General features: G+C 60.0%; 1 protein-coding gene across 1 annotated transcript in view; it reads left to right on the top strand.

Moving 5' to 3' along the window:
- MLXIP (MLX interacting protein) overlaps positions 1 to 23,867 on the top strand; it is a 49,029-nt gene extending 25,162 nt beyond the window's left edge. The window contains exons 2-17 of the mRNA XM_053927921.2: positions 8,702 to 8,808; positions 9,328 to 9,413; positions 10,581 to 10,670; positions 11,030 to 11,071; positions 11,399 to 11,570; positions 12,288 to 12,377; positions 12,964 to 13,055; positions 13,973 to 14,624; positions 15,043 to 15,161; positions 15,281 to 15,437; positions 16,296 to 16,423; positions 16,993 to 17,094; positions 17,168 to 17,295; positions 17,524 to 17,647; positions 18,888 to 19,017; positions 19,420 to 23,867. Coding sequence (XP_053783896.1) covers positions 8,702 to 8,808; positions 9,328 to 9,413; positions 10,581 to 10,670; positions 11,030 to 11,071; positions 11,399 to 11,570; positions 12,288 to 12,377; positions 12,964 to 13,055; positions 13,973 to 14,624; positions 15,043 to 15,161; positions 15,281 to 15,437; positions 16,296 to 16,423; positions 16,993 to 17,094; positions 17,168 to 17,295; positions 17,524 to 17,647; positions 18,888 to 19,017; positions 19,420 to 19,541 — 2,341 coding nt within the window. The 3' untranslated portion in view covers positions 19,542 to 23,867. The remainder of the gene's footprint in view (positions 1 to 8,701; positions 8,809 to 9,327; positions 9,414 to 10,580; positions 10,671 to 11,029; positions 11,072 to 11,398; positions 11,571 to 12,287; positions 12,378 to 12,963; positions 13,056 to 13,972; positions 14,625 to 15,042; positions 15,162 to 15,280; positions 15,438 to 16,295; positions 16,424 to 16,992; positions 17,095 to 17,167; positions 17,296 to 17,523; positions 17,648 to 18,887; positions 19,018 to 19,419) is intronic.
- The last annotated feature ends 1,102 nt before the right edge of the window (positions 23,868 to 24,969 follow it).

The raw sequence follows: 24,969 nt of genomic DNA, 5'->3' as shown, positions 1-24,969 counted from the left end.
TAATGAGTGGGAACCAGAAGAGCAGGAAACTGAACTTCTGGTTGTTGGGTTCACAACAGTAACAACTGATAGGGGTAGGGGTTGGGGAAACAGGTGCTACCCACTGCTGCTGAGGTTGTAACTTGGTATCAACTTGGACAGATTCTTCGACCGTGTGCCGAGTTACAGGGCTCACATACCCTCTGGTTCAGCTTTCCGGCTTCTAGGAGTTTTCCTCGTGGAAGTTCAGTCACGCGTCGCACAGAAACGTGAGCCGCAGGATGCTCCTCATGGCGTTTGTGACGCTGGCAGATAGGGACGGTGTGTCCCTTAGTGTGAGCAGATGTCTGTTAGGGAGAAGTGCTTAGTGGATTGCAGACGTGTACATACAGTCGAATGCTTTACAGCCAATAAAAAGAAAATAAAACTATGTTCATTGGCATAATAAGACGTCTGGCATGTAAGTGGAAAACGGGTTATAGAACAAAATGACCCCACATGTTCAAGTATTCTGTTTATTCCCACGTTTATCTGAATATATATATGTGCGTGTGTATGTATATGTACACAAAGGCTTAGGGGTTAACTACAAAGTCCGAAGAGTCCTCAAGGCCGCCCTAACACCACTCGCCAGCCGGGGAGTCCCTGAGCCATCCTCCACTGCAGGGATTCTCTGGAAGGACCCGGCACTCTCTGAACGCAGAAACGTTCCTGGTTCCAGCTTATCCGGGAAGGGCTTCCAACTGAATCAGCCGAGGAGGCCAGAGTCCAGGAGGGTCCGCAGCTGGCGGGTGCTGTGGTTGTCCTCTGCCAGTGGGGGTCCCGGATGGCGTTCCCTCCTGCCAGCCACAGCGTGTGACAGCGTGTGACAGCGTGCACAGACTATTGCCAGCCAGGGACTTCATCCGAGTCCGTGGTGTTCAGAGGTGTTCGGGAGCTCCATGACAGGCTGCCCACCTGGCTGGCCCTTCCTCTCCAGCCCCGCCCCCAGACCCTCTGGAGATGCAAACTGATAACCTGTGGCCCAAAGCCGTCAAGTCCCCCCCTGCCCTCTTCCTGGGTGGGTGACAGACCGTGCTGTGAACTGTCCTGTGGCTAAAGTCCCCAGGCAAAATACCCCCAAAACCCACTCCTGTCAGGCAGGACATCCTGGGGGCTCAGCGACCACCTCCCAGGAGCTGAGGGCAAAGGCCTGGCTTCTCCTCGGTTCCGGGTTCTTCGCTGCACAGCAACACACTGAAATTCACATGTTAGGCGGTGGCCTTGCAGGAGATTTTGCTTCCCCTCTTTGTACTGTTCTGTATTGTTTGACTTTTCTTTCAACGTGGGTATATAGTTTATTTACATATTAATAAGACTAAAAAAGAGGTTAGAGTAGGAACTAAATCTCTGGCCAGAGTAGATGGGCGGGCAGGGAAGCAGTAGAAGAAACCAGCAGATGTGATTCCACAAACATATCACCAGCCAATTCAAAGACAGGCTATAAAGAGTGAGACCCAGACACTTAGGGGGAACGTTTGCGGAAGCATCACCAAGGGTTCATAGCACTAACACTGTAGAATGGCCAACATAAAATAGCAAGGAAATCCAGTAGTGCTTCGTCGGGTGGTGAAGACCCACTGAGGTCCGGGTCTGGTCCGCAGTCCGGAGCGCAGCCAGCTCCCGATTGAGGCGCCCCGGTGGGCGAGTGCACATGGGACTCTGTGCTGCTTTTGGTGACTCCCTGCGAGTCTGTCATTTCAAAATTTTTAAAATTGAAAAAAAAAAAAAGACGGTACAGAGAGTTCACAAAGTAAAATAGGCACAAGGCTAATAGATTTTTTTTTAATGTTTTAACATTTATTTGAGAGAGATGTCAATTTGTTGTCCCACTTACTGGGGCTCTCACTGGTTGATTCTTGGATGTGCCCTGACCAGGGGTCAAGCTGCAGCCTTGGTGTATCCGGACGATGCTCCAACTAAGCTGCCCAAAGATTACAATTGATTAACAAATGATGCAGTGGAATTGCCGCGCCGCTCTTTCCTGTCGGAAGCCTTGCCTTGTCTCCTGTCCAGAGGAGACCAGGAGCACCCGGGCTCTGGATTCAGGTTGACTCTCCTGGTAAACAGGTGTGTAAGCGTGGCCTCAGCGGTGCCCGGCGTCCCTGCTCCCGTTGAAAACCCGGGTACGGCCCAGACCTGGCAGGGAACTCCAGGCTCTAAAACTCAGCAACAGGCCCCAGGTTTAGCCCCATTCACCCTGGCAGGGCAGCCAGAACCCAGGAGGGACTGTGCCCAATGAGGACCCGGGTCCCTCTGCTCTCCACTGCAGTCGGGGGAGGGGGATTCACTCCTGCAGCTCATCCATTTCCATCTGGTTTTCACTCCCGCCCAGTTGCCTGATTGTTGACAGTCCTGGAATCGATCACTCACTGCCTTCCACGCACAACGAACACGAGTCCTCCCAGACACGCTCCTGTGCATGGGCAGATGCACACTAGCAAAGCCACGTACGAAAGTGCGCATTCTCACACTCACACACCAACGCATCACAGGGAGCCGCGTTCCTGCTGTGCTGCCCTCGCCTGCAGAGCCTGCTTCTCCAGCAGCACTTTGCTCTGAGTGTAAAAAAAACACAGGCACCACGTGACCCACGAGGATGCATTTCAGGCACAGCAGGGTGGACCCACGCCTGAGCAGGACTTGAAAACCACGAGCCTCCTGGGAGGAGCCCCTGCTTGGGCCAGGGCCCGGGCAGAGGGCCCATGGCTCCCGGTGGGCGCCCCGCCTCCCAGCGGCTGCACCCCACGTCTTGGCTCCTGAATGAACCTTTGTCAGTGTGGAGCCTGTTGGTTTTGGCTCCTAGCAGCCCGTGGAACCAGGCCCAGGTCCCAGGGAAAGCCAATGGAGACCGCTCTTTTGAAGAAAAAAATGTCGGAGGCCTGGAAAGGAGACCCATCTGAGCGTTGTCCGTCCACTCGCTCACTAGAGAAACCACTCACCAGCCACTGTCCCCCTCCCGTTGGACCTGGCACGCAGGCCTGACCAGCGCGGGCTTTCCATGTGCTCATGCGATTGACTGTCTGCCCCAGGTAGCCAGGAGTCCTGCGAGTTCTTCGCTGTGCCCGGTCTGTGTTCCTTGTTTATTTCTAAAATACAATACATGCATACAATGCAATACATGTAGTGTTATAGCTAAACAGCACGAAGTGGTAACCAGTGAAAAGTTAGGTCTCCGACTGAATCCCCGAGTTCGGCCCCCTGAGAGGAAGTCTCGCTGCCACCTGTTTCTGGTGTGTCCGTCCCAGGCCCGACTGCTGGTCTGCCGGCCCCTCCCTCCCTCCATGCCGGTCCCCCTGTCAGAAGTGCGGGTGGTGGCCGTGCTGTGTGTCTTGCTTGCCCTTTGGGTCTCCCCCGCTTAATGCCTCTCGCAGGCCTTGCCCATGGGCCAGCACGTGTGAAGGCGAGTGGCTCCCGTCGCCCGCAGTGCTCCCCTGTGCGGGTGTGTTGCAGCGTGTGAGCGGCTGCCCTCCGGTGGGGCAGCCAGGTTGTGCCTGGCCTCTGGCCGCCGCAGACAGCGCCCCTCTAACTAGGCCTGCCCGCCTGTGCGCCCATGGGCGTGCGGAACCAGTTCTGAGCAGTGCAGTGGAGAGTCAGGGACGGGAATTTGAAGTGTTGACAGACAGGGGTCCACGGTGGTTTTTGCCCATCCTTAGGCCCCAGGGCCAGCCCAGGGAGCAGACCTGCCTCCCCGCCTGAGCTCTGGGCCGGTGGGGCGCCAAGAGAGGAGGCCTGGGTGCGCAGCAGCACTGCTCACAGAGCTTAGTGACCGAGGGGCGAGCGCATGCAGCGGGTCTGTCCACTCAGCGGAAGCGCTGGCTCACGCTGTGGCATGGGTGAGCCTTGAGGATAGCGCATTGAGCGAAAGAGGCCGGACACAGGAGGCCACACGTTTTGTTCTGTTCATATGAAATGTCGGGAAGAAACAAATCTGTGAGAGAGAGAGAGTAGCTGCCCGGAGCTGGTGGGGGAGGCGGCGGTGGGCGCAGGGTCTCCGCTGGGGCGAGATGGACAGAGTTCTGAACCTAGGCGGCCGCCAGCGGAGGCCGTACAGTGCTGTGGCTGGACACGATGCCGCTGGGTTGTACATGCTTCACCTCAATGAAAAGCAGTCAGCAGGTGCTCGCCCCGATCGCGCCTTCACTGTTGATCAGGTGGAGCTTGTGGCTTATCAAGGACCCCAGGCTGCCTTTCCAGGTAGTTCCAGGCAGTCCTGGGCTGGGACAGGCCTCTCTCCCCACCAGGCGAGTGTGGGTCCCCAGCAGGCAGCTTGCTCTCGAGAGGAGGGGGAGGGCCTGGACCAGCCACGCCAGTGCCTCTCACACTCACTTGGTGACATGCCCACTCTCTCTGGGCGGGGTAGGGATGCTTTGCTCCCGGGCGTCTAGGAATGGCGAAGGAATGTCCTATAACAAGCAAGTACTGTCAAATGAACAAATGGGGGGACTCCGCCGTGTTCTGGGACCTATCCTGACAGCCCCCAGAGCCCTCTGCCTGCTGCCTTTGGAGACGATGGTCTGGCTAAGAGTTAGGAGTTAATCCCACCTGGAACCCACAGAATCCCAAATCCCGGCCCCAGTCCCGCCCTCCCCTGGCCTTAATCCCAGCTCCAGTCTGCAAGGCTTGCACTGGAGTTTCCATTCCACAGCAGTCTCTTGCCAGACCTGAAGAATTCAGTTTGCTAATGTTCACCAGCCGTTTGGAGAGGGACCTGTGTTGTGCTGTGAACTTGCCATTTGCGTCCTAAGGAGGGCGGTGTGCCAGGGTGAGCATGAAGAGTGCTCTTTGTGGAAAAGTTTAGCCCGCATTCAGTCGCTCCATGTTTGAAAGCAGCTCCCAGCTGCCAGGCGCTGGGATGAGTTGGACCTAGGCCTTGACCTCCCTGGTCCGAGGGGGAGGGCACGAGGCGAGTCCAGGGTCACTGGTCTGTTGGGGAAGCGCCAGGAGCTACACCGGCATCACGGAGAGGCAGGTTTGGGAGGTTAAGGCTGGAAGAAGTCTTCCATCCACTGGGGGGAAGCCAGTGGTCTCATAAAGTTTTGTGTGTTTGCAGTTACACTTCAGAGAAGAAAGGTGGCATAACCCTGAGTCAGACGCAGAAGCGTCCCAGTTGGCCATGGCTAGGTGACGGGTTGAGCCGGGGCAGGGCTGGGGGGAGTGGAAGTCCACCGCAGGTTTCCCTGGGGACCTGCCCTGGGCAGCTCTGCCAAGGGGCCTTGCCTTCCCTAGTCCGTGGCGTGGGGATCGAGACACTGGGCAGCCCTGTAACAAGGGTCCAAGTCCAGGTCTGGTCTGTGAGAGTGGGCACAGGGCAGGTCTCCTCTTCTGCTCCCGAAGACCACGGTGATATCAGCACACACAGGCTCTGAGAAGCCAGTCACTGCAGAAGCTCACAGGACCGTGTCCCCCACTCCCCGACAGTTTGCCTGGGGGAGGGCTGGCCAGGCACCGTGCAAGCATCCTGGGCCTCCCATGCCGTCCATCCTCTGCTTCCATGGGGGGCTGGGGTTTGCTTTGGTTTGGGGCTCACTGCTTTGTGCCGGTCCAGCGCCACCTGTTGAGGTGTTACAGGGATGTCGAGATAGTGTTGGGATGCTGGTGTGATAGCAGTTTACCCTCTGACACCTGCCTGCCATGTTCCTGCTGAAGTTTTACCGAATTTGATACAGACACCAAGGAAAAGTGAAACGTTTCAGCAAGCGAGGAGGAAGAGGGTGAGAACCCAGAAAGTGCACCCCTTCAGATTTGGCCTCCAGCCTATGTGGTTGGATCTCTGTCTGTACTGCCCGCCCCGCCTCTCCGAGAGGACGCTCTCGCACCTGCGCCACCCTGCTTCAGCTCCAGGGACAAAGCAAGGGGTGCGAGTGGGTCTGCTGTTACGCCTAGTGCTGACCACTCAGCCAGACACTGCAAGGCACCAAAGCCGGCCCTCGCGGGAGTCCTCACTCTCTGTGGTGGCCCTTCTGCTGGTGTCTGCAGCCACTCTGCAGGTGGCAGATGCTGCCTCTGGATTCAGCAAGAGGAGCGGCCTTTGATCCTGGGCTTCGGTGTGAAGAAGCTATCGGTTTTAGAAGTTTGGGATTTTTTTTTCCCCGCATTAAGGAAATACAGAAATAGGGAACGTTTTCTGCTTTGTTTTGTTTTGCCTGGAACCGCCTGCCTGTCTAGACATCAGGCTGCTGAACGGTCTCGCAGAGGAGGGGAGAGAGGGTCGGCTTTGCCCAGCGGTGGGGCCTGACGGGCTCTGGGGCGGCCTCTGCTCCCCAGCCTGGTCAGAAGGCCCGCCCCACCGCCCCGGGCCCTCCAGACTCCAGCCCCACGGGGCGCTTCACCGCAGCGACCAGGCATGCTCGGCCCACTGCAGGGCCACGGCAAGCCAGGCTGAGGGAGTGGCCTCTCCCGCCCTCCTTGGTTTCTTTGAAGGTTCCTGTCCTCTAGGCCTTGTTGGCATGGGGGGCACCTCCTCCGGAAAGCCTCTCCCGTCTGCTCAGACGGCCAGTTAGCCCCACCGCGTGCTCCCCGAGTCCTCGGCTCTTCTGAACAGCACTCTGTGCGTAGGCGGGACTTGGGCCTCAGGGGACCCCACTGCCTCGTCCCTCCCTCCCTCCTGTGCCTCCACAAGAGGCAGACAGCTCTGCAGCTACATGGAGTTCGGGGTGGACCGTGGCGCAGGCCTTTGCTCACCAGCATTGAGAGCGTGTACACGGTGCCACCTTTTCCCTCCTGCGGAGAAGGAGGAGCAAGGTGATCCTTTTTTGTTTTATTTATTTATCTGTATTTTTAGACAGAGGGGAAGGGAGGTAGAGAAACATCCATCGGTTGCCTCTCATGCACCCCCTACTGGGGACCTGGCCTGTAACCCAGGCATGAGCCCTGACTGGGAATCAAACCAGTGACCCTTTGGTTTGCAGGCTGGTGCTCAATCCACTGAGCCACACCAGCCAGAGCTTGAGGTGATTATTAATATATTCATATTTTGCTTTAGGGTCCACCCATAGTGTATGTGTATATACAGTTAATCCTTATCGAAACACTCTGGAGATGATGGTATTACTCTGATCTTACCCAGGAAATGCGTGCCAGAAAAGTTAAGTGCCTGTAAAATTTCCGTCAGGAGGCAGGTATGCAGCAGAAACTCCAGAACCGCTGGCTGTTGAGCTCGAGTGAAAGCCAAGCTGTGTGGGCTTGGGTTCAAAGTGGGGCTGGGTGGGGGAGTGAAGGGGAGGAAGGAGGTGTGTGGCCAGTTTGAAGCCCCTAACCCTTTGAGCCAAGGCTGCTGCTGTCTGTCTGTCCCTCAGATCCTAAGAGGATGTGCTGTGACATTTCCTTGTGGCGGGGGGCGGGGGGGGGGGGTCCCAGCCTCCTGGCCAATGTGATCCCAGGGTTCCCAGCCTGGCCCCAAGCTGAGTTGGGAGGGCGGAGCCAGGAGGTGCTGCCAGGGCCGCAGCCAGGCCCTCTGCTGTGCGGCCCAGGTTGTCAGGTTCAGCTGAGGTTTATAGCTCGGGTGCTGTCTCTGAAGGCCTCAGCTGTTGTGCCTGTTGGCACGTCTCTGCCTGTCACTTGAGCCTTCTGAGTGGATTTGGAGAAGGCGAAGGACTGTGGCCTGTGGCCAGGAAGACCCAGAGAACCCCGTTTGGTATGCACCAAAAATAGTGTCTTTCCCATCTCCAGCCGACTGAAAAAGGGGGGCCCTGTGCCCGCTGCTTCTGGCACAGCCCTTGGAAAACCAGGCTGTCCGAGAAGGCTGCGCCTCCGGGGGGCGCTCCTGGCCCGCCACTTGCCTTGCAAGAGCTCTTTCACTTACTGATGAAGAGTTGCTGCCTGAGCTGCTGCTGTGCACCAAGTTCTGTGCTGGGTGCTGAGGGCAAGCGCTGCCCAAAGTGCCCTCCCTCTGGCAGCTGCGGTCTGATGGAGGGAGGTGCGGGGCCAGACAGTGCCGCGTGGGCTGTGAGTGAGTGCGCCTTGAGGTGTGAGCCGTGCTGGGGGGAGCCGGCGCCCGCTCAGCGGAGGTGGTGCTCTAGTGGTGTTCTGAGGGATGAGCACGCGGCCAGGGGTACCAGCAGCTCCTTGAGGCCTAAGGACCGTGTGTGCAGAGGCCTGGGGGTGGTTGGGGGCCCCCAGGTTCCCAGACCAGGAATCTGGTTGGTGTCCGGATTGTTAAGTGCCTCGAGGGAACTGGTGGCAAAGGAGGTGGGCCAAGGCCAGGCAGAAGGAGCGTGGCTTTCATTCCGTGGCTAACATTGCTTTCTTTTTTTTCCAGCTTTATTGAGGTATAATTGACATACAGCATTGTGTAAGTTTAGAGTGTACGTGTGATTTCATACGTAAATATGTTGTGAAATCAACAGCTTCCTCGTTAACTTTGAATTATGGAAAATTTTACAGCCGTGCATAAACGTGGACAGAATAGTTACCCTCACCCTGCTGCAAGAGGTAGCAGCCCGTGGCCAGCCCTGTTCCTCTGACCCCTGACCCCACTGCCACCACCCCAACCCCTCTCCTCCACGTCCCTTTGAAGGAGTCCCAGCAGGACTTGTATATTCTATCAAGTCTCACCCGTGGCTTGGAATGGATGGATCCAGAATTTGGGAGTCCGGGATGACTGAGGGGCACTTTCCAGTTGCCTTTCGTTTTCAGAGGAGCTGCTGAGTTTCTCCTTTTTTTTTTTTTTTTTGCCTTTCAGTGGGAAGCTGGTGTCTCCAAAGTGGAAGAATTTTAAGGGCCTGAAGCTGCAGTGGAGGGACAAGATCCGGCTCAATAACGCCATCTGGCGGGCGTGGTACATCCAGTGTGAGTGCTGCGTGAGCCCGGAGGCCGGGGCGGGTCCTCCCAGCCTCCCACCTGGAGGCCTGAGCTTCAAAGAGCAGCTTCTGGGGCAGTCTCCGGGGACAGGAAAACCAAGCCATCGGTGGCCCGTGTCAGGAGGGCCCCCAGTCTGGGTTCTTTGCAGGGTAGTCGGAAGGGTGTAGCAGAGCAGCGGCACTTGAAGCGTCAGGAGCGTTTTCAGCAGGTCTAGGAACATGCAGGCCCAGGCCTCAGCCTCCCTGGGTGGCGGCTGCAGATGGGTGTGCCTGGGCCACTGGGGGTTCGGCCATCGTTTCCATGAGCCAGACCCCCGTTCTTACCCACCCCTTAGTCGCAGGTTCTCTCTCTCAACCTGGACTGCTTTATTTCTCTGAAATCTCGTTTTCTAAGGGGGAGAGAAGGAAAGGACACGTGGGAGGGCCCCACCCGAGGGGGGAGGTGTGGGCAGTGGGCAGGGCTCCTTCGGGGGTCTCATCACAGAGACGGTGTCCGCCCTCCGCCCAGATCTGGAGAAGCGCAGCAACCCTGTCTGCCACTTCGTCACCCCACTGGACGGCTCTGTGGAAGTGGACGAGCATCGCCGGCCAGAGGTAAATGGTGCATGATCGGGGTGGCCGGGAAAGGAAGTCACTGTCACTCAGGGGACAGCTCAATGAAGGCTGCGGGCAAGGACTGGGCCCCCCAGTGGCAGACCACGGGACCGTTGCTGGGGCCGCGCGGTCCTGCCAGCTTTTGTGACCCTGAGGAGCCTCAGAGGAGCCGGCTGAGCATCTCTGCAGCCCGTGCTCCTCCGAGCCTCAGAGAGGGCGTGGAGCCGATCTCCCACAACGAAAGCACGGCCTCTGGCCCATGCATCCTGGGGTGGGAAGGCGAGGGAATGGGGAGTGGAAAAAAGCAAGTTGCACAGCAGCTTTTTTATGTTATTTTTTAAAATATGTCTCTGTGTGATCATACAGGCCTAGTAAGTGTCTAGGAGGGTATTCAGAAACTTTACTGCAGGGAGTGAGTGGGGGAAGGGAAGCACCTTTCCTTCATGCCCTTCTGTGTCGCTTTAACCTTGTCCAAGCACATCTTACTTTGTCGTAAAAGGGGCAGGCGACAGAGAGCAGCTGGATGCATCTGGCACGAGACACTGAGCACCGTCGTTTTGGCAGGTCTGGGGGTGACACTGTGTCCCTCACTGTGAGGGTCTTCACCGCCAGAGACGCACAGGGCGACTCCGTAGGGGGGTGACACGGGACTTGTGCTGTGGTAGGGGCTGGCGGAGCGGGGGACTCTGAGGCCGCTCTGAACTCTGTCACCAGAGCATTTCAGGGGTGTCGTGGAAGGACGCACGCCCCGTGGTTCAGTTGAAGGAGATACTCTTGGAAGTGGGTCACTCTCCACCCGACACCTCGGTGATGGTTCGTTGTGGTCCTTTGGAAAAGCAGCAGCAGCTCCTGGAAACGGGAACCTGGGTGCTGCCCCTTGGCCTCTGTTGGGCCCGAAGCGCTAGGACGGTGGGCTCTGGATGGTGCTGCCCACGCCTTCTGCCTGACCCCGTCCTGTCCAGCCCCCGGGTTATGGCAGGTCACGGCGCGTGAGCACGTCTTCAGTCCGGGGCCACTTGCAGCCCAGGACAGGGCTCGCCCCGTGCAGGTCCCAGCCGGGTCGCCCAACACTGCCTGCCAGCTCGGCATCAGACGTGGCTTCATCCGGGGTGGCTCCGCGGGTCCACGCGGCTCCCTTGAGCTCTGACCTGCACCTCTCCCTCGCAGGCCATCACCACAGAGGGGAAGTACTGGAAGAGCCGCATTGAGATCGTTATCCGGGAGTATCACAAGTGGAGGACCTACTTCAAGAAAAGGGTATCTGGCCTGGGCTCTGGAAAGGGCAAGTTGGGGACCTCCCCGCAGAGGGAAGGGACTGGGTTCAGACCACTGACCCTGCGGCTGCAGCTCCGCGGCTGCCTGTGGAGGCCGGCGCTGCAGCCACCCCAGGGTGGGTCGGGCCTGCTCAGCCACCATCTTCGCTGTCCGCCTCTCCAGCCGTGCTCGGGCTCCTTGTTCCACAGCCACCCGGTTGGGAGTCTCCTCGCCCGGCCCCGGGCGCCAGGGAGACTGCCTCCCAGAGGGAAGACGCCCGGATGCTTACGGAGTCCACGCACTTTGGGGAGGAGAGGCTGAGGGTGGTGACCCCCTTGTCCCCCGTCTCCTTGCCTCCACAGTTACAGCAACACAAGGATGAGGACCTCTCCAGCCTGGCCCAGGTGAGGGGGTGGGGGCTGTGAGGGCCCTCCTGGGGACCCCCTGTGACAAGAAACCGCAATGACGAGAGCTCAGCAGTGAGCCCTGCGGCTGAAGGAGGGGGCCACCCCCTCATCACAGGGAGGATGCGAAGGGCTGAGGAGAAGGGTGAGCTCCCTGTTGGGTGGGCTGTAGGGGGCTCCTCCCGCAGTTCTCCAGCCCTCCCCCCGCCTCTGAGCGGCAGCCCCCCCGCTCGGCAGAACAGGGAAACGTGGCCCCAGCGTAGCCGGGCTGGGAACGCCAAGGCTGCCATCGCTGCTTCCGTTTGTCCTCCCCTGTATTGGCGGTAGGATGATGACATGTTTTACTGGAGCAAACATGGCGATGGATGGAAGACCCCCGTCCCAATGGAGGAGGACCCACTGCTGGACACGGAGATGCTCATGTCGGAATTCAGTGACACACTTTTCTCCACACTCTCGTCACACCCACCGGTGGCCTGGCCCAACCCCCGGGAGATAGGTAATATATCCCCATCCCGACTTCAAACGCCCAGCCTGTTTCCTTCCCTCACTGGCCCCGGGGCAGGCTTCCCTGTGGGCCCCTCTGAGCTGCTGCATGTCGCTGGCTTAGAGCAGGCAGCAGGGAGAAGGACCGAGCGGCCCCATCGACATCTGATGGCCGTGCGCACTGAGCGGGTGGGACCGCAAATCACACCCGCCTGGGCAGCTGTGGGCCCATGGCATCACCAGGAGAAGGCAGCAGGTGGTTTGGTCTGAGCTGGCCTCACATTTCTGGTCCTGTCCCCTCGGCCACAGGGCCTGTTCACAGGGCCCGGGACTCACTCTAAGGAAAATCAGAAACATCCTGGGCATGACCTCTCACCTGGCCGCGTTCGGTTGTCCGGTCAGCTTCTCAGGGAAGAGCCCACAGACCGAAGATCAGAGCGGGAGGCGGGGGCATCTCTGCAGATATGTTTGTGGATTCCTGGCAGTGTCTCTTCCTGATGCTTAACTTACCTTCCTGGCAAAAACTCACATTCTTCCCTGCTTTCTGAGGGTGGAGAATGGCCATGAATCCGTGGGGAGGTAGAAATCCCAGCCGGCTGCCCACATTTCTCCTTGGAAGAATCTAGAGTGTGAGCAGGTCCAGGAAGGTCCGTGCCAGGCCTCTCGTGTGTCCCTACAACTCTGTCTGAGAAAGCAGAGTGGTTCCTCTGTCCCCTTCTGCTTCTTCCAGCGCATCTGGGGAACGCAGACATGATTCAGCCAGGGCTGATCCCTCTGCAGCCCAACCTGGACTTCATGGACACCTTCGAACCTTTCCAGGGTGAGGACGGGGGGCGGGGAGAGACGCAGCTACCCATGTGTCCCTGCCCAGGACACAGCACACCGGGGCTCCTGTGTCACGGAGAGACCTGTTAGAACGAGCAAGGGTATGGGAGGACTTAGAATTTTCCCAGGACTATGTTCTGTTTTGGTTGTAGCTGCGAGGTCTGGGAAGCTTTTGTGGGACATTGTTCCCAAGGCAGTTGGTCTTCTCATTCTCGCAGCCTCAAGAACCTCTGGCTGGCCTGTGAGTGAGAGCAGGTTCCCCTCTAGGCAGCAGAGGGCGCTGGCCACACAGCTGCCTCCAGCGGCTTCCAGCAGTTAGAACGAGCCCTTGAGCTCCTGCCTTTGTAAGGGGGGGTGGGGTGCCAGGCCTGGGAGTGTTTCAGAGCCCACACTAGTGGCCTGCATGTGTAGCGCCAGTGGGGGTGGGGGGTGTGCCTCTTTCTGCAGTTAGCTCTGGGGGATGCTCTCTGGCTATGGCACCGCTCTGGGTAAGGTGGGGGCCATTGCCTGATTCATTTGCATTTTGATTCAAGGCCATGGGGGGCGCACAGAGCTCAGAAGGCCCCGATTTTGTCTTTCAGACCTCTTCTCCTCTAGCCGCTCCATTTTTGGCTCCATGCTGCCGGTACCTGCCTCAGCACCTGCCCCAGATCCCAGCAGCCCACCTGCTCAGGTAGAGGAGTCCGGGGAGGGGCCTGGGGCTGGTCATGAAACCTCTGCTACCAGGGCTGGCGAATGACAGGTCCACACAGTCCTGAGCAAAGTGTCAAAGGCTGTGAGACACAGTGCCGACCCCGAAATTATCCAGTCCTCCTTGAGAGCGCCCTAGGGATGCGTGCGGTGGGAGGCTGGCTCTGTAAACGCATGTGCCCGCTAGAGACTCCCCAGCTCTGCTCTGGCTGTTTTGGGCGGGGCCAGCAAACAGCAGAGGAAAACGTGGGTCACTCAGAAAAGGAGGGTCTGTGCCCTTCTTTCACCCAGCAGTCGCCAGGGCTGGCTCACCAGGTGCTGCGGTGGCAGAGCGAGCGAGACAGGCCCTGTGCCCTGATGGCGTCCCTGGGCTGGTGCCTGTACCTTGTTGGCCACCAGTCACCAGCCCACTTGCCCCTCCCCGGGCTCTGGGGAGAATGTCTCCTGTAGAGACTGAGATAGGCCTGAGCAGTCGAGTCCTCACAGCATTGCCCTTCAAGGCAGAGGCGACCTCTCTAGAAGCTGATACATGAGACTGTCCTGAGGGGACCCCCAGAGCAGCTGCGAGCCAGGCTGCCTTTGCCCCGTAACAGAAGATGGCAGGGACTTCTGGGGGACCCCTGCTGGACTTCAGAAACAAGATACCCCCAGGCTGCGAGCCAGCTGTGTGCAGACAGTCGCTTTGTCTGAGCCCTGTGGTATCACTTATTCCTGATGGAAACAAGACCCTTCGGACCCCCAGGGGGACACGGAGCCGTCTCCCGTCAGCAGTAACCGTGTGGGAGGCCTACCTTGGTCCCCTGTGTCCAGGCGCCTGGCCTGCGTTGCTGGGCTTGGTGGTGTGTAGTGAGTCACCTGGGCCCAGCGCTCCTCCCTTACTCCCTCCTCTTCCCTTCTCAGGGGAACATCCTGCCTGCCACTCTCCCCACCGTGAGCCTCCCCGACAGCCTCATGGCGTCCCCCGCAGCCGCCGCCCTGGACCCCGCCGACAGGCCGGGCTGTGAAGGCACCTCCCAGCCTGGGGACCCCTTCTTGCGGCCTGCAGACTTTGGGCCCTCTGCGCCCCCGCCCACCGTCCCGCAGCCGCTCCTCCCCCTGTTCACCATGCCGGTGCTCTCTCCCAGTCCCACCCCACCGCCCTCTGCCCCTGCAGTGCCGCTGGCCCCTCCTCCCACCGAGGCCCTGAACCCCCCAGCCCCACCCGCCTTCCTGCAGCCACAGAAGTTTGCGGGAGCCAGCAAGTCCCCTGCTGTTGCCACCCACACGGCCTCCGCCACCCTCCCACAGGGCGCCTCTGCCACCACCTTCAGCCCAAGCCAGGGCCTGGTCGTCACCACAGGCCACCCCACCCCCTCCTCATCCGCCCACAGCCTGGCGCTGTCCCCAGTCACCCAGCCACCTGCTGTCGGGCCTCCTCAACCCCGTTTAACTTTTGTGCACCCCAAACCTGTGTCCTTGACTGGGGGGAGGTCCAAGCAACCCCCCAAAATAGTGCCTGCTCCCAAACCGGAGTCCGTGTCCTTGGTACTGAAGAACGCTTGCATCACCCAAGGTGAGTCAGGGGGAGCTAGAGTGTGACCCCCGGAACCCCCAGGGTGCCCCCTGTCCCAGAGGCTCGCACATTTGCAACACACACATAGGGTGTGAACAAGAGCCGTGAAATCCTGCCCATGGTTGATCTAGCGGTCTCGCTTCTCTTCTGTGTTGTTCTTTTAAAGTGGGTCTCAGCCCAGTTTGAAAACACATGCTGCTGGTCATCTCTTTCCCGTCCCCTTCAAGGGGACATTACAGAAAAAGGTGGCTTTGACTCTCCACGGCCTGTGCTGAGAAAAGCTGTGTCCCTGTGGCAGGCAGAGGGCCGTGTGTTTTCCCGGGGGGTCACTGCAGCTGGGCCGTCTGGGCTCGGCACCTCGTTGGGAGTGGGCCGCACAGCTCATGGCCTCCCCGTCACCTTCTCCTTGTTCTGGCAGCTGCCTTTTCAGGTCAGCCACCCACGGTGATCATGACGGGCCCTCTGAAGACAGAAGGGATGTTGGCTTCCACCGTGTCCCCGTCCAACGTGGTCATCACGCCCACGCCCATCGCCCGGGTGAGGGCCCTGGCCAGGCCGCGGCCTCCTAATGCCTGTGCTGTGGCCTGGCTCTTGGGTGGCCCTCGCTTGACATGACTGTGGTCAGGAGTCACCCCTGCCTGTCTCTGTCACTCCAGGCTCCTGGAGTCACCGAGTTCCACGGCGGCATCTTGGTGACAGACCTGGGCCATGCCACCAGCAACCAGCCCGCCCCTGTCTCCCGGCTCTTTTCTCCAAGCACAGTGCAAGACTCCCTGGTGAAGGGCGAGCAGGTCCCGGTCCCCGCCATTTCCAGTGAGTGTCCCTGTGGTTGGGACGGTTGGGACTTTGTGAGTGGCCTGAGCCAGCCCACACCAGGACTGGGGACGCCTCCCGCTGGGTGCCCCAGGATTGAACCTGGGTTTGCAGGTGCGCAGCGAGGTCTCCCAAGCCTGCCGCTGGCCCGGGCTGGGAAGATGCCTGGCGTGGGGCAGGGTAAAGCGCAGGTGCAGAAAAGGAGCAGGTGTGCTGCTGCGTGGGGTAGCAAGCTTGGGGACACCACCTGCGACCTCCCCCCAAGGCCTGGCCCTGAGCAGCCAGTCCTTACCCAGAAAAGGGGGAGAGGGACTGAGGAGCCCTTGTCGATGGTTTCCAGGGGACTGCGGCCTGGGGTTCCTGCAGCCCCAGAAGCCGCCCTGCCTGTCTCTGAGTCAGTGGTCACCCCTGACAGCCTCCTGGCACTGTCGTCTGTGAGCCCATTGCCAGTGTGGGCCTTTTGTTGAGGAGACAGTCGGGGCGGCCTGACTCTGCCCAGTGACCTCTGAGGAGTCCAGAGATCAGGGGTACCGTGGAGTTTAAGGAACAGAACAGATGGCCCCCGAGTGCCTCACAGACTTTGTGGAGACCCCTGGGTGCCTCTGGGTGACTTTATAGGAGGCTGTTAGGTGGGACCGCCTCTTGGGGCTCTCCCGTGCTCCCTGAGACCTGTGCCTGGCCGCTCACCAGGTGGCCAGCCCTTGTCAGGCCTTGTCTGGCCCTGACAGAACTCTCCTGGGAGTTTGCTGGGGGGCCACTCTCAAGCCTCAGGGTGGGGTTCTGCATCCTGGGACTGGCTGGGGGCTCAGTGCGGCCTGCGGCCATCCTTGCGCCTGAGAGGGGTCTCTGCTCTCTCAGGTCGTGACGGCGCAAGCTCAGGGCAGGCCTCGCCATGTGCGTCGGAGCACAGCCCCAGCCCCCAGTCCCCCCAGAACAACTGCTCAGGGAAATGCTCTGTGGACCCCAAGAACATGGCTGTGCTAAAGGTAGTGTGCGTCTGTCGGGTCTCGCTTCCCTAGGGAGGGTGGGGAAGCAAGGAGCAGGAGACCATCAAGGGACCTTTGGGACAGCCACGTCCCTTACTAGGGACGCACAGACTGGGGGTGGCGTCGGAAGCATGGACATTGCTGCTTTAATTTTGAGATGAAGCCCTCTTCCTCCTGCCTCTGGAAGCAACACTGACCCCTGTGAGGTGGTGGAAGTGGCAGCTGGGAGAACAGGGACAGCAGGGGAGAGGTTTGCGGGTGGCTGGGACACACCAGGTCAGCAGCGTTGGCTCCCTTCCGGGAGTTTCAGCCCAGTCTCCACACTGCAGGGAAGGTTTTCTAGAGCCACCCCCCTCCCCACCCCCATCCCCTCCCAGCTGCTGTAGGAGCCTTTCAGCTTTCCATCACCCATCCCCTTAGCTCTGGCCCCTGGCCAGCTGCAGGCTCCAGTCTGCCCCCTGGCCGCCAGCACCAGGTTGGGAGGGCGGGGGGTCGGGAGGGGGGAGGGGCAAGGGGCGCCTGCCCTGCAGCCCAGCCCCGGTCACAGTGACGGGCTGATCCCCCACCAGCACCGGCAGATGAAGCACATTTCAGCCGAGCAGAAGCGGCGCTTCAACATCAAGATGGGCTTCGACACCCTCAACAGCTTGATCTCCAATAACTCCAAGCTGGTGAGCTGTCCACGGGCCTGGCGGGGGGCCGGCCGGCCAGCCGGGCGCCGCCCTCACCCCTGCCTGTCCGCAGACCAGCCACGCCATCACGCTGCAGAAGACGGTGGAGTACATCACCAAGCTGCAGCAGGAGCGCGGCCAGATGCAGGAGGAGGCGCGGCGGCTGCGGGACGAGGTCGAGGCGCTCAACGCCACCATCATGTGAGGCGGGTGCCTGGGGGCTCGGGCGGCGCGTCCTCTCCCCCGTGTCCTGGGCGTGGACCGCACCTCTCTGCTGCAGCATTTTGGCTGTTTGTCGTCCCCTCCTTCCTGGACCGCCTCCTGGGCCTGGGGACCCCACGGCGGGCTGGCCCTGCCCTTTCGGCACCCCAGGGCCCATACTTGTCACCCGCTTCTCTGAGCTTCCTCTGACTCTCCCCGTCCTTCCAGCTCCTGCCAGCAGCTGCTGCCTGCCACAGGAGTCCCCGTCACCCGGCGCCAGTGTGATCACATGACAGACATGTTTGAGGAGTATGTGAAGAGCCGGACGCTGCAGAATTGGAAGTTCTGGATTGTATCTTTGGATGTCCTTTGCCCACCCCAAACCAGGATACCAAACAGCAGACGTCCACACTCCATTTCCTTAGAAGGAGTCTCTTTAAATGGCTGTCACTGAGTTCTTCAAGACAGTAAGGCTGGCTTTCTCCTCGCGCGAGGGGGCCCCAGGCCGCAGTGTGCTCGGGCTGTTGTTGGCCACTGCATGGGCTCAGGGCTCCTCCGGGAGGCAGGACGGGCCGGCTGCGTCCTTGAGAAGGAAGGACAGTGCCAGGGCCACTTGCAGAAGGAGGGGGTGTCCAGTCAGACACACCCAGCTGCCGGCACATCCTGGAAACAGTGGGGAGGCTGAGTGCCATCCCTGTGCCAGGCGGGAAGCCAGGACTCCCAGCACCCGGGGCAGAGCCTGAGCCTGTGCGCTGGCCCGTCTTGGGGGCCCAGGCCTCCCTCACCTGCCCTTCCAGATGGCGGTGGGGCCATTCGGGGACCTGCTTCTGCCTGGTCACTCCCCACCCAGCCACCACGGCCTCTGAGCGGGCAGTGCACCCCCTTGCTGGGTCAGCGCCGCCTCGGCCATGGGCATGCTAGACGGCCCCCAACACCCGACAGTTAGGCTTCTCTGCCTTCAGGACAGTGCAGAAGTGATACAAATAATAAACCAGGTGAGCCATTTGATACTTTGTTATGAGACAGGCTTTGTGTTAGAGCAGCTTTCCCACCCGTGTGCTGCAAGAGTTTTTAAAACGTGCAATGCCGGAGGCAGGGACCTCTTCCCTGAGATCGTCAGGTGGTGACTGACGGCAGCCAGCGCAGCGGTAGCCGTCTGGTGTGGATGGATCAAAAATACACCCTTCTTTTTTTGCCAGATGGGCAAGAAAAGTAGATTCTTTGTTGTGCTGCAGAGTTTTAGTGAAAACACTTGAAAATCGCTGCTAGCCGACCTCGCCCGACTGCAGGCTGGAGTCAGTGTTCACGCATTCTGGGCTGAGCTGCGGCGGTGTTCTGGGACTGAGGTGTGTTAGAGGCACGCTTGCCTGGCTGTGCGTTTACCAGGGTATCAGCCTGGTGTCGGCACCAGCACCCGTCCCGACCAAAGCAGCTCCGCTGTCCCTGCCACCCGCCGGCCCAGTGGCCAGAGTTAGACGGACATTTTAAGCAAATGTAAGGCATGCTCATGACGTCCAGATCTGTCTCTCAACTAGGAGCTGGCCACAGGCCGTCCTCCTCGCTTCCTTTTCCTTAACCCACGTGCTGTGCAGTTCAGCATCATCATAAAGCCACTGTTTGAGTCCTTCAAGGGGGCCGTGTCCACCAGCAGCCTGGAGGAGCTGCACCGGACGGCGCTGTCCTGGCTGGACCGGCACTGCTCCCTGCCCGTCCTCAGGCCGAGTGAGTGGGGTGCTGTGCGTGGGGCGGGAAGTCTGGGGGGAGGCTGCCACCCTTTGTGCCAGCGCCAGGCAAAGTGGGACCCTTAGCGCCATAGAAAACCCAGGCCCACCGCAGCAGCCGCGCAGGCGGTGCCCGGGGTGCGGGGATGGTGCCATGCGCAGCCCTGAGCCAGAAACGCCAACTGCAGGCCGTGGCCGGGCGGGCCTCCCAGCGCCTCTGTGTGCAGGACACGGAGAGGGTCAGAGAGAGGCCCTAAAGGTGGTGGGGCCCCGAGCCGCTCCTTGGGCTGGCACAAGCCGCCACGATGGGCATGGATGTGAGACCACATGTGTGCCCTGTCTGTGGTGGGCTGGAAGTGCCACCGCCACCGCACCTCCAGGCTCATTCCCTCCTGTCTTCCAGCTGTGCTGAACACCCTGCGCCAGCTGAGCACCACCACCTCCATCCTGACAGACCCGTCCCAGCTGCCCGAGCAGGCGGCGCAGGCTGTCACCAGAATTGGCCAGAGGTCCGGGGAGTCTTAGCAGCGCTTGGGCGGTGCGCACAGGATGCTGCGGAGACCCTCCCGGCCTGTGGAGAGGAGGCTGCGCCCGCCTGCGCCTCTCCGTATGCAGAGCCTCAGGGCCGCCCTTCGATGCCGCTGGCCCAGCCGGCCATGGGTGCCATACTCAGGTTTGAAGCAGGTTTGGGTCCTACTGGCGGCAGCAGCCCATCGTTGGAGCCCCTTGCTGTAATCTGTCACTCGGCGATCTTGGTCACAGCCTTCCCTACCCACGGGGCGGCCCAGATGGAGGAGGCCGCTGCAGTTCCAGCCCTGCCCTGCTGGTCTGCCAGGCCACGCCTGCTCCTGGAATTGGAGAACTCACGGGCCCTTTCCCAGGAACTGTCTGTCTCGTCCTGGGCCGAGGTCTGCTCTGAACAACCCAGCCTGCCCCGGGAAGGCCTCTCTCTTCCTCCCCCAACTCTGACCTTGTGACGGACTTGGACAGCTGCTCGGCTTGCACACCGCCAGCTGCCCGGGGACCCCCAGAGCTCTCGTGTGCGAAGGCGGGGGGCGTGCAGGCCCATGGGTCAGAAGGGAGCACGTACACTGGGCCCGGGGCCTTGCCAGGGGCCAGCCCACAGCGCGGCCCTTCCACCCTGTTCTCTGCCGAGCCAGCAGCGTCTGACGGACACGTGTAGCCCTTTGGGTGTAGCATTCGAAAGACCAGGCCCCGTGCTGCCGCCACCGTCCTGCCCACCTTGTCAGCATCCATTCACCTGGGAGCCCCAAACCGTCACAGTTCTTGGACCAAAGATGGCACGATGCCCAAAGACCACCCCGTCCTGTGTTTGCAGGAAGACATTGAATGTCGACAGGCAGAACTCCGCGGTGGCCGGCCTCAGCTGTCCCTCAGCATCGCCCAATCAGACAGGAAGGCACTGTGCTCAGAGCTGACCAGGTGGAAGACACCTGGGGCGTCACACCGTCGAGTGTGGGGACCGCAGTGGGTGGGCGGAGGGAGACGCAGCGCGAGGGGGCTCCAGCCGGTCCTCCTGGGTATGCGGGAGGAGCTGCGGAGGAAGGACCCTGCAACACTCAGGAAGCCTGGCTCTCCTCCCCGTGAAAGGACGTGCTTTTGTTGTCCAGCTGGCTCTCCTCGACCCTCCCAGCCAGAGATGGGGACGGCAGCGCCGGGCAGGCAGGGGGCCCAGTGGGCTTTCAGGGGGCCCGAGAGCCATGTGAGGGGGACCACAGCTACCTCCTCCAGTTCCAATGCATTAGGAGGCGCGACCCCCCCATTCCCCGGTTCCTGGCGGCCTGAGGAAGGTGCTCAGGGACGGCCAGGCCACCTCAGACTTGGGTGGTGGCAGTCCTCTCCCAGTTGCCGTCCGCGCCTCCTCTGCCGCGGGTCACCAACTGTTGCCTGCCCCCGGCCTGTGCTCCAAGCTCACAGGAGAGCAGCACATGGCGCCCCTGGGCCTCCCCAGAAATTGTGTTTACAGGCCTTCCCGACAGGCTGGGCTGGTCCTTCACGTCCACTGGGATGTGGCAGAAGAGCCATCGCTGCCCCCAGCGTAACTCGAAGTCCCCTTCAGAAGGGGAAGACTGAGAGCCCCCCAGGGTCAAAGGGAAACAGGCAGGCACAGGACGTCCGCAGTCGTGATGGCCCCTCCGCAGACCCTGTGCCTTCAGAGACCACAAAGGTGGCCTCGGGCCCGGCCCAGCCTCTCCTCAGCCAGCAGCTGCCTCCCGCCGCTCGCCGGGCGTCGGTTTTTTTAGAGCTCCGTGGGATGTAAAATCGGCCTCTTGCTTCTCTGGCCTACCTCTCTCCCTCTTGCTGATGTGATGTTCAGACTCTGTCTCGTTACATATGTAAGGCTGTCGGGCTGTGTGCCATGTGAAGGGGTGTGTGTGGGTGTGCATGTGTGTGTGTCCGTGCAGCTCATTTTTGTTTTGAGGTGTTTGCTTGAACCCCGTCTCTTGGTGCTCTCGCTCACCGCGGCGCTCGGGCCGCAGCGCTGCTTCTCGCTGCTCACACGGCCGAGTCTTGTCGTCCAGGTGTTCTCGTTCGGGGTCCTGACTGATGAGTCTAGCCAGCTGGTCCCCAGCACCTCTGGCCTCTATCCTGGGGTGACCGGCCAGGACATGGGGGGACCGAGACCACTGCCAGTGGCCTCCAGTGGATGCTGACCTCGGGGCTGTCGTTCGTTTACACTGCTTTTCACTCTCTCTTCTGTCCCTCCTCCCGTAAAAGACTTAAAAATGCTGACACGCTGATTATACGGAAACCAAACTGAAAATGAGAAGAGACACCCCTGTCTGGCACATAAATCTTTGCAAGTATTTCTGTGAAATCTTTCTGTGCCATCAGCCCCCGCGCACTTTCTGTGCGGCTGGCTCTTTCACAATGAGTGGGGGCGCAGCAGCGGCCACCGCGGGGCTTTCTGAAAAGTGAAAGGCCCGTCCCTCCTGTCTCGGGCGGCTGTTGCCCCCTCAGGAGGAGCCCAGCCCTGTGGCAGACAGGCAGCTCGGTGGAGGTTTCACAGCTCGAGGGAAGCTAGTGTTGGTGGAAGGAGGGATGGAGCCTCTGCAGGAGGGGTGGTGGTCAGTGGGTGCCCATGTGTCCTTGGGCACCCAACTTCCTTCACTTCCGGTCCTTGTGACCTGACCCCACTTCCCCTTTGTAGAGGTCAGGCCTGAAGGTTTGGTTTGGTTTTATCGTGGCCAGTAGAAACATAAACTTTGATTCATAGGGGACGTGGGGCCTGGGGTGGTGTCAAACCCTTTGTCCTGCCCCTGGTGAAGGGGTGCGGTGCTGAGTGACATCCTCGTCCGGTACTGGCACCCCACTGCCAGGAAGGGTTACGTACCCCTGTCCCCGTGCGCGGTCCTGGCTGGCTCCCGCCTAGGTGGGTCCTAGGGGGCACATTTCTGCACATGGCCCCCCAGGCTCACACAGTGCTCACGGCCGGTCTTTCATCTTGCAGGCTCCAGATGGGCGGGCTTAGCCCGTTGCCTTGTCACCCAACCAATGTCCGCAGTCCCTTCCCCTCCTGAGGTCCCCTGCTCCCTCGGTGGTGGTCTTTGTCCCACCGTCTGGGGTATCAGTCGGGCCGTTCTTTCTCTCTGGAGCGAGAATTGCCTTTCCCTCGAGGTGATTTGCTTCCCATATACTCTGTGGTAGGTGGACCACCACCCACCCCACCCTGCTCTTAGCCTTGGCTTTGCAATGTGTCCCTCAGCTACAGCCTGGTGGGGACGGGAGTCAGGAGAGCCCTGGGGTGGCAGCAGGGGTCGTGGGGATGCCCCACTCACCCAGCGCCCCAGTACCTCGCATTGAAGGTGTTCCCCACGTCTGTGCTCCGGGATAGGGAAGGTTGAGGAGAGCGAAGCTGGAGGCTGGAAGAGCTTAGAAGCGCAGCACGCTGGCGCATCCCCTACAGCAGCTGCCTTGGTCCTTCCTGGCCACTCGCAGGGCCTGGTGGTCGGAGGGGCTCCGGGAGCACCCCGAGGTCCTCCGCACGGGTCAAAGACCCATTTTCTTTTCCTTCTGAGGATGAGGTGCTGCCGGCCCACCGCCCGGGGCTGTTTCTTTGTCTGGGCCTATTGGGGGCAGCCTTGGAGACGGAAAAGGGAGCTTTTCTATGCTGGGTGTCGGTTTTGCCTCTGTGTGTGCGTGTTTGCACAAGCCTGTGTGTGTGTGTGTGTACTTGCATTTTATTTTTGGGAAATTCTTTTCCAATCATGTAGCAAAATTCACCTGCATCTCCCAGTTCAACTTTTGGTTCCACAGTTGGCCATGGGCATCGCTATTTTGAAGAATTCTCTTCTGCATTTCTGAGCAAAGGCTGCTGCTGTCGAAAATGGGGGCTGTGGGGGGTTGGGAGGTGCTGGCGTTTTACACATTTACATGGAATCTACACCCTGCAGGTTGATGGTCTGAGGGCTCCCTGGGACACTGGGCCGGGCTGAGCGTTGGGGGGGGGGGGCGCTGGGACACAGCTGCGCCCCGCCCCCCATGCCTGCCATGCCACCCGCCAACCCTCACAGCCGAGAAGGGGGCGTCTGCTGCTCGCTCGCTCTGTAACCCGCAGCCGATGCACCCATTCCTTCCCTCCTTCAGGTTTCAGTTCACTGTGTGAGCTCGGGCTGCGCCAGGGCGCCTTTCCTTTAGGAGACTCGCTCCCCTGGGGCCTGAGGACAACCAAGGGGTCGGAGGCTGCCCCAGGCCCGCCCACAGGGCAGCCCCTCCGCCCCGCTGTCAAGAAGCACGTCGCCACCAGCTGTACTCAACACTACAATGCAGTTTGAAAACTATATTTGCATCCGAGACAATAAAAATCCGTATTTTGTTTTTTTTGGAAAAGCCTGTGGTGTGTGGTCTTCTGTGCTGCCCTGTTCACCCCATTCTGCCTCAGAGCCTCACGTACAGTGAGTGGGAGCTCTGGAAAGCCCACGGCTAGTCCTGCCTCCCCGCCCCCCGCAGAGGTGCAGGCAGTGGGACCTGGTCAGACCTCAGGCACGGGGGAGGGGTGGCCGGCGTTTGAGGTGGCCCGCTAATGCGGGTGTTGGACAGGGTTTCAAGGTCAACTCCAGCGATTACAAGTTTAACATAAAAAGTCAACTTTTGTAGTTTAGTCATTAGGTTTAGATTCGCTAAGAATTCTCTACGTGGCATTTGAAAGCATCTCATCTTGGATGTGGACTGGGCTCTGCAGAACAGAGCTCACCTCTAGTATGTTTGGCACGCCAGGGTCTAAATTTAGCCCACTGGGGTGGTTTGGTCACACTTGTCCTAGATTTCAATAAGCGCGCTTTTATCTTTTCAGAAAATCCTCAGCGTGCACAGTAGAGCCGCACAGTGAACCCCTGCACCCCCACGCATTTCATCAGTGATAACCGAGGGCCGGCTCGGGCCGACATGCACCTCCCCCCTGCCCCCAGTATTCTGGGGCAGTCCTCAGGCTCCGTGTGGGTCTGCGAGTGCCTGTGGGTTCCGCTCCCAGAGTTGCACACACACCTGCCACCTCAGCCACCGAGAGGCTCCCGAAGGGTTCGTGCAAAGCTGCCAAGTCACAGTTCACGAGAAATCTGGGGAGTGGCATGTTCTGATTGATCAGATTTTCTGTTTCACTGAGTTATTAGCTCAAAACCCCTTAATGTTTTAAAAAGGGGAAGAGCTTTCTGAGATAAGCGTCTGCTTTCCTGCCTCAATGGTGTGATACAGCAAACCATCTAATCTTGTGATCTAGTCTGACTGATTTTCGCTCCTCGGGGAAGTGGCCAGACCGGGCCGTTATTTCCATTACAACTTTGCGGTGGGCCTGGGGTCGAGTGAGCAGGAGGTAGAAGTCTTTCCCACCTGCCCCGAAGCCTGGAGTCCAACCCTTTGGTGTCTCCCCAGGCCCCAGCCTCCCCCACAGCACCTGCCATGCGTTCACCCAATCTCCCCCTTTCCCCAGTCTTTG

Source organism: Desmodus rotundus, chromosome 7 (assembly GCF_022682495.2).
Source record: "Desmodus rotundus isolate HL8 chromosome 7, HLdesRot8A.1, whole genome shotgun sequence".
Taxonomy (NCBI): domain Eukaryota; kingdom Metazoa; phylum Chordata; class Mammalia; order Chiroptera; family Phyllostomidae; genus Desmodus; species Desmodus rotundus.
The sequence above is the reverse complement of the archived record's forward strand: the minus strand, read 5'-3'. Positions and strand labels throughout refer to the sequence as shown.